The 12,778-nt window shown below is 37.9% G+C and overlaps 1 protein-coding gene across 2 annotated transcripts in view; it reads right to left on the bottom strand.

Moving 5' to 3' along the window:
• Positions 1 to 10,442, bottom strand: part of LOC103059712 (phosphatidylinositol 3,4,5-trisphosphate 3-phosphatase TPTE2-like) — a 33,207-nt gene extending 22,765 nt beyond the window's left edge. The window contains exons 1-7 of one of the 2 annotated variants that reach the window (XM_025170344.2): positions 10,125 to 10,442; positions 7,731 to 7,807; positions 4,434 to 4,490; positions 4,218 to 4,298; positions 2,561 to 2,608; positions 1,567 to 1,728; positions 109 to 228 (exon numbers count right to left, since the gene is read on the bottom strand). In XM_025170344.2, the coding sequence (XP_025026112.1) occupies positions 109 to 228; positions 1,567 to 1,728; positions 2,561 to 2,608; positions 4,218 to 4,298; positions 4,434 to 4,490; positions 7,731 to 7,768 (506 nt within the window). In that variant the 5' untranslated portion in view covers positions 7,769 to 7,807; positions 10,125 to 10,442. The remainder of the gene's footprint in view (positions 1 to 108; positions 229 to 1,566; positions 1,729 to 2,560; positions 2,609 to 4,217; positions 4,299 to 4,433; positions 4,491 to 7,730; positions 7,808 to 10,124) is intronic. The other variant, XM_088135337.1, reaches the window with a different exon arrangement.
• Positions 10,443 to 12,778: the final 2,336 nt, after the last annotated feature.

A 12,778-nucleotide genomic window follows, 5' to 3' on the forward strand; every position in this document is an offset into this window, starting at 1 on the left:
CCTCTCCCTTTTAAAGAATAAAAATTGAGATCTTTAACAAATAGGAAGGAACAAAAACATTGCATTTCTTTACTTTGGAGTTAGGTTGATCAGGTGCATATTTCTTACCTTGGAATTAGGGTTATTCCACCTAAGTCAGAGGAAATATATACAATATCGACCAACAATGTACCCACAACAATGATGCTATCTAGAATGTTTAATTTGGAGTGGAAGTACTTTTTGAAGCTGAAATGCAAAACAGATAAGGATATTCAAACACTAAAAAAATAACAATAGTTTAATAGTTGCCCTCTCCCAGCATCAGAATGACACAGCTGCCAGTAAAACAGCTGCTGCCAATAAAGCTGCAGCACTGAGCAAGCAGGGGAGGAAGGAAGACAAGATGTCTACCTGGGCCTTTATTTTTCTTCCCTCAGACTGAACTCTGTAGAAAAGAGTATAGTTCTAAAGAGAGTAACAGTAGGGTCCATATAGGGTTTAAGACAAAAGAAATATAGGGGTCAGCAATAAATATATTAGAAATATAGAATAGAAAGATATAAAGATACAGAATATAATGTGGATAAAGATCCTATGGAAAATAGATAGTTAAAACAAAATATAGTTTTAGTGGTATGATACTAATTTCTGAAATAGTTGAAGGCATTTATAATTTACCATTCCTTTTCTGGTGGTGGTAGGGGTAAGCTTTCCTGGTTTTGTAAAATAAAAGTCTCCCCCAGCCACTGAAGGGAGATTCAAAAACCAAAACCAACTGTCCAGGTTTCTAATACTTTGAGTCTTTATTGAGCATGGGTCAATCTGATTATTTAAATATCCTGCCACAGCACTCCATATTGCAACTATCTACTGCAAGACCCACGCTGTATACATTATCCTCTCAGAATCCATACTTAACCAAAACAGAGCTGCTGAATTGTAAGAAGTCAGCATCAGCATCTTTGGGGGAAGCACAATGTTTTTAAAAGTACAAAAAAAGTGATTTTAAAAAGTTAGATATGCAATCCCTTTACAAGAAACAGCTCAGCACTGATCATGTTCAGTGACCATAAAATACAGACTGTTGAGGGAAAAACTGGAAGGAGACATGGAACCGAGGTTGCTTCTAGATTATGCCTCTGGTGTGCAACTGCCCTGCCTCATTCATGAGATTTTACAGAAAGTCAAGATGATATAAAATTCCACTTAGAAGCCTCTGTGTTTTCCTCATCAATTCTTCCATCTTTTCTTTCTACTAGAAGAATATAAATTTAAAAAAGAAAAACAATTACATGTTTTTGTTTGGTTATGATCTATCTGAAAGCGTTTCAGTATCTTGAAAAATTAATATGGTTGCTGGAAATATGAACAGGAGCATTCCAAATTATATTTTTTTTGGCAGATCCCCAAAAACTTTAAACCTTTAAAAAGAAAACCTTTAAAAAATGTTATTCCCAATCCAGTTCTACTATAAGAATATGTAGATCTCCCTTCAACCCTTAGGGTGAGTTCTAAATTCCCATATTTCATTCCATCAAGACTTCTGTAAAATCAGCAGGTTTCTATATGCACATATGCTCTTACCCTTCAATAAACACTTGCAGGATTACATCTATGAAGAAAAATAGCGCTATACTCAAAGAGATGTTTCCAATCGTGTATTCAACAGACTCATATGTGTCACCAATCAATAGAGAAAGAATCACAAGTGTAATGTCCACAAAAATAAGCACTAAACCAAAAAATCTGCAAATGCAAGGGAGATGAGAAACATAGGCATATTTCAAAACAAAAAGAATGCAAATCATAACTCTAAACGTTTTGTTTTCCTTTTATATAAGATGTTAAACTCCAATTGTTTTTGGACTACATCTTTTGTTATCTCCAGCTACCATTAACTACAGTTTTTTATAATAAAGACTGTAGTGAAATAAATTCTGGGGACCCTTATTTTGGAAATAAAATGTCCTATTAAATCCTACCAATTCAGTAGTGTAATAAAAAGGTGCTGGGGAGCCACAAGTATGGTCTACAACCTGCTCACCTGTATACTAAAACAGTTGAAAGGACACGGGAAAACTGCCAATTACATGTATTAATGTAAATATTTTAGCGAACTCAGATAGTGGTCCAAGATTTATCTAGAGAATATTTGATCAAGAAGCACATAGCACAATCATATGCTGGAGGCATGTGCATTACAGACTGGATTCATACATTGTGCTAGACCATTACATGGTTGGTTTGGTATCATGTGAAGTGAGACTCTATGGATTGCAAATTATAATTTATGGCTTAATAGTTGAATGAATCCAGCAAACTGATTTATTGAAGAAACCATGGTTTATAAAAATGTTTAAACTGAGCAATACATTCTGATACAGTAAATTTGTAGTATATGCTTAATGTGCACAAACTGTACTTAGATAGATGTATAGGAGAATTAATATAATTTGCTTTTATTCAATGGAAGCAATTCTGACTTTCTCAATTCTGAAAGAAGAAAATTGAAAGGGAAAAATTCACTGTACAATTCCTTCCCTGTACTTTATTAAGTTCATGTAAACATAATACTTACCTGAATCCAAAAGACATCACACATGGCGATACCGTTTTTTTAATCTTGCTGGATAGTCAGGGGAGAAAGGGAGTGAAAGAAAATTATTAAGGATTTTGACTAAGATTTCAAAGACCAAGTCAAGCCTATCAAACCAAAATTATGTTTGATCTTGCTGATCAAGTTTAAGTAGTGATATCAATTCCAGAGTTTACCAGTTATTAGCAAACTACAGGTAGTCCCCAGTTTAAGAATGAGTTCCATTCCCAAGATCTGTCCTTAAGTCAGATTTGTATGTAAGCCAGAACAGTATTATTGTATAATACTGTATAAGTAGTATTGTGTAATGAACTTGAACCATTGTGTAGTTAACTCGAATCATTGTGTATTTAACTCAAATCTTGCTACAATAGGCTCCATTCTTAACTATGGGTCATCCTTAAACTGGGAGTTCTTAACCCGGGGACTACTTGTAATCATTTCTCGAGCTTACTATATAGATTTGGACATCAAGGATGCCTAAAACTCCAATTCTTACCTCTCAGCATTTAAAGTTTTTCACACTGCTTTTCCAAGGCTCCAGATTTTTTGATACTGAAACTTTTGTTGTATTTATAACACAAAGTCTGGAACCACATACTCAACAACACTCACAACATTTCTAGGCCTGCTAGATACTATTTAAGTCTCCTAGTAATCCTACATTTTCTTTTTTTCTTAAAACTCCTCAAAGAAGCAGTTGTTTCTACTTGTCTCAAGGATTTTTGAATCCAAGCTTTAAAAGATAATAAATAAAGTTTATAAATGTCAGTTTAGTTAACAGAATCCTATCAAGAAAACCACTGTATATTTTTGAGTGCACACACCCTGGATTCAGCTGCATAGATCAACTGTGCCTGCAAAACAGAAAAAAACTGCTTTTCTTACCAAAGATACATTATTGTTCCTTGAATACCCTTGTCTTAAGCAACCAACCTCCCAAGAACTGGAGTCTGAAGTTTATTATATTCAGATTATATCGGTAAGCCTTTTTTTGTTTTCTATGGTTCTAGTGTTTGTAATTATGTAATGGTTTGATTTCAATGTTATTTTACTATTTATTTATAATTATTTACTATAGATTCTCATAACCACATTGGCAATTGGGAAATGCTTCCAGAAAAACCACTTGACAGGAACTATCAGAATGGCACATTTTAACAACTAAATGCACACTTTAAATTTAGATGAAATGATAAACTGAAAAGGACTAGGAACAAATAAAGTACACTCTCAAACACTAGTCTTCCTCAATCAAGGAAGCCAACATTCCATCCCTAATGAAATGTTTAATCTCTTCTGATCTGTACTGGAACTCTCCTCCTGCCCCATTTTCCCTCCATAGGTTTTACAAATTTTTGCAACCTTTTGTGACTATACTGCCATTTCAGTACATATGGGCATGAAATTTACTTTACATAATTTGGGGTGGCCTGTACATTTTAAAAATAAATGCATAAATAATTCTATGAAGTTTTGTGGAGTCTACTATTTGGAATTAGCTAAATGCAAACAGAAAAATAATTATCTCAATTTTCTTATCTTAACTCAACAACAGAAAAGAAGAAAGAGAAAAGGATATTGCTATTTATAATATTATAACACTGTGTATTATTTAAATTTTTCAAGTTCAGCTTACCTCGTCCATGAGTCTGAATCAGAATCCTCTTCATCAACACCGTCATCAAGAGAAACAATAGACTCCTTGGTTAGCTCTTTTCTGCCATAGAATTAATCAGTCAAGCTGCTATTACAATATTTCTTCTTCAGTGGTAACATAATCATCTCCATTTATCCAAAGGACAAATGTTGTGTTATTTAAATTTGTCAAGTGTGTTCAGGAAGTTCAACTTACTTAGTACACGTGTCTGCATTACAATCCTCTTCAGTAGGCTTCTTGGTTGATTGATTTCTGCCACAGAATTAATCAGTCAAGCTACTATAGTAATATTTCTTCTTCAAAGACAACAGTCCTCTCCTCCGTACTAATCTCTGCCCTCCAGGTGACACATTCTAGGATTGTAGACTGGGAAGTGGAAAAAACATCCCAGAAGGCAAAGGCAAACTACTTTTATGTTGGTGTTTCATATGGATGTGTCCATGTAATCATCAGGAACTGAGTTTGACTCAAGAGAGATTTTATCTTAACTACAACACATCTGGAAACTACTAAATTGGCAGATGCTGCTTTAACACTGAATGAAAAGCCATTCTATAACACCAGCACTTTTACATAGTATCAATCTTCTAAACATATACTTTCCTCTTTCTTCAAAAACTGCAGGAATCAAAAGCACTTGTCAGGGTTGGGAAGGAGCAGCCAAGGGCACACCCTGAAAAGATGTTTTATGAATTCATCCTTTTCATACATCTAGTCACCGAGGGCAGAGGTTTTTCTGCTTACCCCAATGCAAGTCATCCATTTGTATGTAAGACTGAGAGAGTTTCAAGTGGGAGAATTTGCAGACTAATAGTGCCAAGGAATTTACTACATCATACTTGTTTTTCCCAAGTTCTTCCCACATTCAGTCTAAATACAAAATGCCCTGCACATCAGATGGTCAAAACATAATGCAATTCAAGTTGGCATTCAAATGAAATGTCTCATCTATTGTAATATATGGAAGTTTGCCTGTTTGTATTACAGGTAGTCCCCTGTTTAAGAACAAGTTCCATTCCCAAGGTCTGTCCTTAAGTCAAATTTGTATGTAAGCCAGAACAGTATAATACTGTATAAGTAGTATTCTGTAATTAACTCGAACCATTGTGTATTTAACTCAAATCATTGTGTATTTAACTCGAATTTTGCTACAATAGGCTCCATTCTTAACTATGAGTTGTCTGTAATCCGGGCGTTCTTAACCCAGGGACCACCTCAAACCAATGAAATAATAATGGGGAGGGAAAAACATGATTAGATAATAAAGAAGGTATCAATTTGCACAACTGAATTTCATTATTCAGGTTCATGTATCATGATAGAGTATACTATGGTTAGATTTGATTATGATTTAGCATGATACACAAATGCAGCCGTTGTGATTTAAAAATAGTATTATATGCAAAAGAGGCCATTATGGCTTTTTCCACAAAGCATGTTAAAAGAAACCATAGCTTACCATGATGTATGAAACCAGCCATATAACCATATATTACATCTTGAAAGATATTTCCACTTTCTTGAAATTAACTAAAATGTAAAGTCTTCTTCCAGTTGAGCATGACCTTGAATGCTTTCATGGACACTGCTGTGTAGTTTTCTTGCCAATAAAACAAAAGTGCTTTGCCACTGACCTATATTGATTTTTTGCCTTTGGTTTTACTTTTCAGTCTTGCTATAACCCTGGCATTCAGTGCTCTCTGCAGACTTATTCTGACAAAAGCAGTATTAGGCTGCAAGCTGTCTACCCCTTTGGGGTATGTTTGCAATGTCTTGACACATGGAGGAAGGTAATGGCGGTTGTGTTCCAATTCACATCTTCCCCAGTCACAAAGACCACCATCTTTTATATGTACATAAAATGTATTCAGCAGCAACACCCAGAAGAATATGATGGCTGCACTGCAAACCTCCAAAATCCATTTCTCTTTCATCTCATTTTTGTTTTATTAATAATAATCTGCCCAATAACCAAAGTTGCCTAGATAGTTAACAAGCAGTAAAATGCAACTAATCTATAAAATGTAAAATCCAATATGTTAAGAGAATAAGAATTTTCAGTGTTCAGTGTTCTTTTTAAAACACTGCTTATTTGGAATAGCTTTTGTAGCCATACTTAAGTTAGCATGGTTTATCTTTTTCACCATTATTATTAATACCTGAAAATCAAAAATGGGGCAAATTATCTAGATTATTTTTCTAATGTTTGTACATTTATTTGGTAGAGATCAGAGCTAAAAGCAACAGATTTGTTTCTTGTCTCCAGAAAAAGAAAGAAAGAATAGGCATAAGCATGCTTAGAATATACCATGCAGTTCTAGGAAGTTCATCTTAACAACTGTATTATTAAAATGCTATTTATAACTTGTCAATCTCTGCCCCCCCCAAAAAAAGCAAAACCAGAAGCAGCAGCTAGCAAATCTGTTAACATTTTTGAAAGAAGAGAGCAGTGTCATATGCACTTAAAATAAATATGACCAAACAGAGAACTTACTTCCACATACAGTACATTCAGAAAGTATTCAGACCCCCTTCACTTTTTTCAATTTTGTTATGTTGCAGCCTAATACTATAATCATTCAAATTCATTTTTTCTCATTAATCTACACTCAGTACCCCAAGTCCTGGTTGTGCCAAACTTCTTCCATTTGAGAATTATGGAGGCCCTGTGCTCTTGGGAACCTTCAGTGTAGCAGAATTTTTTTTGTAGCCTTCCCCAGAACTGTGCCTTGCAATAATCCTGTTTCTGAGCTCTGCAGGCAGTTCCTTTGACCTCATGGCTTTTGCTCTGGTACAGTATACATTGTCAGCTGCATACTTCTACAGAGGCCTTCTATAGAGAGGTATGTGCCTTTCCAAATCATGTCCAATCAATTTACCACAGGTGGACTCCAATCAAGGTGTAGAAACAGCTCAGCAACGATCAAGAGGCACCTGAGCTAAATTTCAAGTGTTGTTGCAAAGGGTCTGAATACTTATGCCAATGTGATATTTCAGTTTTGTCTTTTTAATAAATTTACAGACATTTATAAAATTCTGTTTTCACTTTGTCATTATGGGGTGCTGAATGTAGATTAATGAGGAAAAAAATGAATTTGAACGATTTAGTATCAGACTGCAACATAACAAAATTGAAAAAAGTGAAGGGGGTCTGAATACTTTCCAAATGCACTGTATGTATGTTTTTGTTTTTAGAGCAACCGTAAAGTTTTAAAATATAATTGAACAATTGTGATGATGGAGTAAAGACAAAACATTTCAAGGATTTATAAATCTCACAAACCAAGCATGCATCAATTAAATTAATTCATACTTTCACAATACTATAACTTGGACTCAAGCCATATTCTCATATGGTTTGGGTAGATATGTTGTCACATATCTAATATTAACTTGAGGTACCAGCAACTGAATCTGGGATTCTCTGTATTCAGAGCATGGGTGCTGCCACTGAACTATGGTTACATTTATATTCCAACCAGAATAACTCACCGATGAGAGCCTTCTGATTCACGGTTTACAGTTGTCATTTTATTTGCTTATGGAACGTAACAAGACAGAGATACTACCTATGAGGAGAAAAAAACACAGGAACTGTTGAGAATAACAAAAGAAGTATTTTACACATACAAGTTATTTGCTTAATAAATTTAATAAATTAAATTATTAATGTGTACATACAGGCTACTTAAGTTAATCCATCAAAATCGATTGCACATAGTCTGTAAGTTGGTTGGCACATCAAAGCCACATGTGAGTCTGGAATGCTTCAATCTGGTGATTCCAGATTGAAAGCTCTACCAAAGAAAATAAATTAAACAATTATTCCATTGTCCTCTTTAATTTGTTTTGTTTTTCAGAAAGAAAAAACAGAAGAAAATATAGGAAGATTACAAATAAAAGACTCTTCATATAGTACTAAAAACGGAGCTGGATGGCTGTACAGTAAAACATTATTTGAAAGGCTCCTTCACTTTGGCCAACCTTCCCCAACTTCAGATACTGTACATCAAATGACAAACCTCAAATCCCAGCCTCAATCAGCAGGATCACTGCTGAATGGGAATGATGGCAGGTGCACTTCTGAAGAACACCAAAGTTAGACAAAGCTGGCTTCAGCCTATTTTTCACAGAGGTGTATTTGATTGCACCAGTACTTCAGACTGGAATGAGAAATTCAGCTGTTCAATTTTTAAAAATATTTCCTGCAAACGGAAAGGAAGCACCTTCTTGTCTAGTCTTTCCCAATATATTAGCTTTTCAGTGGAAGATTTAGAGTAGCAAAGTAGCTGTGGCAAGGAATACATTGCACATCTACAGCTAGTGTGCCAGTTGCAACCTTTCATGAACCAGTCAGACTTAGTTACTTATCTCTTGGTTACAACACGAAGTGACTACTGCAATGTGTTCTATATGGAGCTATTCTGGAAAAAATAGCAGACAGACTGCTGACTGATGTAAGATGCAGAAAATGTACTGCCTGATGTTTGTACTGAAAGATCTACAGCAACTGCCAACTGCCTATTGACTTTTAACATCCAAAATAGATTAGGACCTGAAGGACCACCTCTCCTGCTTATTTATATCAAAAGGAAAGCCCTTTTGAAAGTATCCCTGCTGGCAGAAGCTCAGAAGCTGGGGCAGAGGATAAAACTGTTTTATCTACATATGGGGAAAAGCCCCCATTTATATCTCCAAAATGAGAAGAGTATTTCTGCAATTTCAAGAAGTACTTGAAAAAAAATCTTTCATAGAATTTTGTTTTATCATCATTTGGAGTCTGAATTGAGGCAATTGATGGTTTTCCAGATTCAGTGAAAATGTGATAAATTGTTCTTCATTATCCTATTTGTTTTTCTGGAATCCATGGTAAATTTTTCACATACATGGCTGGTCATTTTTTTCTATCCAAGGTCACATATTTTTGACAAAAATGTTTATATTCCAACAGACTTATCATTATTGATGTGTGTCACCTGAAGGCATATAGTAAGTGCTTTTTTCCTTTTTTTTTAACTTGATTTTTTTCCTTTGAATGGACCATTCAGCACGTTAATATTAGTTGAAAATATCTTGATTTGATCCATAATAATTCTTAGTTCAGTTGATGAAAAGAGTTCTTTTTTTGTCTATATTCAGAAGAATTTTCAGCAACAACCCTATGCTGCACTGGGTAATCTTGAGAACACCTTCAGATGAGCACAGAAATGCGGTTAACCTTTGCTCGATAACAATCACAAAGGGCAGAAGAGGAGTGTAATCATTGTCCTGGCCGATTTCTTCCTCCCTTCTCGGCTCCGCCAAAATCACGTCTTAAACAGAATTCAAGCCCCCCGCTATGGCCGGGTAGCCCCGAGACCCAGACCATCACCGGGGCGGGTCTTTTCCCCCTCCCCCTCTTCTGGGCGCCCACCCATAGCAAACTCACTCTGCGATGACGCACGCTGTGAACCTCCCACAACACCCCTGTATTCCCACCACAGCCCCAATCAAAGGGGGCTCGCTGAAGGGGGCTACGGGGCAAAGTTTGGGGCGAAGGAGAATCCAATCACGGCAGGAAAAATGGGAAGAGAACGGAGGAAGACTCCGAGTTTTCCACACCTTAAGTTTTCCGTTCTCCTCCCTAAGGGAAACCAAGGTGGGGGCTCACTCACTATATCGGGGCTTACAGGGAGGAAGACGGACAGAGGAAGCGCTCCCTTCAGCTTCCACGGACGGTGAGGTCCCCGGTCTCCCGCCGAACTGACCGCCCAGGCATGCAGGGCTGCCCCTCTGCCCGGGCGCCTCCTGTCCTACTTAACCGCAGGAAGGAACTGGCCGGCTAAGCTGGAGGGGCTTCGGACGGCACAACCAAGTTCCCGCCCAGCCGCCCGGCCTCACGCTCACCTGCGATGACCCCCAAAAGGCTCTCCGGGTCAGTACCACGGAGCCCCTGCCTGGCAATTTCGGGCTACGAGCAGCAGCAACCAGAGTGGCTGACAGAAGCCGCCCCTTTTGGGGCGCAGCCTCATGCTGGCTCGGCTGCGACTCCACTGGACGGAGACTCACGCCTGATAGTTGCCATCGCTAGCAGGGCCCAAGAAAGCGCTCGGCCGCGGCGGTGGAGGCTTCCCGCGAGGTTCCCCTATGGAATCCGTTGCCAAGGCCACACGCTCGGGTCAGAGGTGACTATTATCGCAGCCGCCGGCGGCGGCTATCCCTCTTCCGCGGCGCGTGATGGACGCGCGCGGGGGTCTGCGACATAAACGAGCGCTTATCGGCAAGGCGGGTGCTTTTGAGCCGAGGCACGCCTCTGCCTCCGGAACACTGTGCTCTGTTTCGCATAAGCCTTGGTTTTGTTAACCATGGTCTGTTGAAAGAACACAGTTGGCTGGTGTCATGTGTAACCCTAGGCCTTGGTTTAACTATTACACGAAAACTAGTTGTATTTATACACCACAAAATAAAAAGACATGATGGTATACGTGACATGGATTAAGGTTCAATGACAGGATTCTCATAATATGCTATGCCATAAAACTTGATTCGCAAGCCACCCTGTGTATAAATCTAAGCTTAGCACAAACCCATCAATGTACATTCCTTTCAGTTCCTTGATTTGGGCATTACAATATGTCGTGATTTGTTTTAGTCATAATGCAGAGTAATTCACCAAGACTGGATGCTTAATTCTGATTTAGCATGTTTATTTTGATCAGGTATATATTTATTTACCCATATTTGTATGCCACCTACTTCTTGTGATTCCAGACAGTTTACAGCACATAAAAGTATAACCTACATGGCCTTTGGTCATATTTAACCACATTGGCTTTATCTATAACAATAAAACAATATTAAAACCAACATAATAAGACAGAAGGAATTACAATGGTATAGATGGTACATGCTCATCTCCCAAATGCTCTCTCAAAAAGCTCAATTTTTACTAATTTCTGGAAGGCCATTAGCGTGAATGCTGATCTGACCTCAAGAGGGAAGCCGTTCCATAACAGGTCCTACTATAGGAAAACATTGGGGGACCATTAACTGTTAAAAGAATTTGTTGGGGAGCATGCGCCAGATGAGCTATGGATGAATGGAGTCTTATTACCAACAGCTGCTTGAGACCAAGGTCTTCATAGACTCGGCCATTGTGGCTTGTAAAACTGTGGCTTATGACGGTAACAGGCAACCATGGCCTCTAGTTCTATTTTTATACCACCAGATTTCCCAAATTGCACTGCTGAAAACTAGATTTTGGCAACATATGTCTAAATTAGTGCATTAAGCCTTTTCCTAGCTTAAAGCATCTTAATTTGATAGCAAAAGCACTCACCCCCCAGCAGGGAACACAAAAAAGATGAACAATTTGGCTTTTGATTAAATCATTGTCATGAGTTTGGAGACCAGGTTTATTTATTTTAAGTGTGTGCCTTAGTCCCAAAAAAAGTTTACTCCTCCTGGGTTTATTTTCTTGCATACTGCATGAACTTTGGCTATTTGGAACTATCCATATGTGGTTACTGAGGTCAACCTCAAGTTCCATTCTATTCAAACATTCCTAGAATAAGTGCCATTAAACTTACTGGAACTCACTTCTGAGCCAACATGCATAGGGTTCCATATCAATCATTCTTTCAATATAATAAATATTAAAAACCCAAGCCCCTTCCAACAATACAGAGCTATACCCATAAATTAATTACAGTAATTTAAATGGGATTGGAAAGGTTTTCAAACAGATGACTCCTTATACTAGCATTCAAAAATATTGTCTAGCTTTTCTATCCTTCTCAGTGGTGGAAAAACAGCAGAATATGAATTGAAAACAGCAACATTTGGATTTCCTACAGATTTCAGTTTGTAAAGCAGAATGATTGTATAGTAACAGCCTCATATGGAAACTATATTATTATAAGCCTGAATTAGTCCATGCTATGGCAAGATAAAGGCCTCTTCATTGAAGTGTGCAGTTTTGTCCAGTTATCTGGGCTGAATTTGATCTGGTTACAGAGTTCTTTGGACGCTGAGTCCTGCCATCTGGGTGTAAGATTCATCTCCCTCCTGACTGGTTAGGGCCTCCCAGGAGATGACACCTAGCAAGGTTCAAGTGGTAGTAAATGTCTCCTCCTAGGAGGGTGTGGTTCCACCGGTCTACTTTTTAGGGAAGGTAGGTGAGAAGGTGGTAGGCCTGCAGCTTCAAAGGACTCCATGAGAAGCATATTATCTGGACCCACAGCAGTCAGGGTTCAAGCTGGAATATAGCACAGAGATGGCATTAATCACACTTTTGGATGATCTCTGGAGAGCTCAGGGTGGGGGTAGTATCTCCATCCTGGCCATTATTTATCTGTCAATGGCTTTCAATACCATAAATTCTGGGCTAGTTAAGGGGGCTGGGAGTGGGAAGCACTGTTCTTCAGTGGTTCACCTTCTTCTCCATTGCTGCCTCCAGTTGGGGGAGGGGGGAGAGATTCAGCCTTAGCTCTCTGCTAAGTTGGATGCCATAGGGCTCAATTCTCTCCCAATTCCTATTTAGCAACTACATAAATTATCCC

The sequence above is a fragment of the Python bivittatus genome, unplaced genomic scaffold (assembly GCF_059951505.1).
Source record: "Python bivittatus isolate LINGU-HERP-01145 unplaced genomic scaffold, Pbiv_v1 ctg000020_np1212, whole genome shotgun sequence".
NCBI classification, from domain to species: Eukaryota; Metazoa; Chordata; class Lepidosauria; order Squamata; family Pythonidae; genus Python; species Python bivittatus.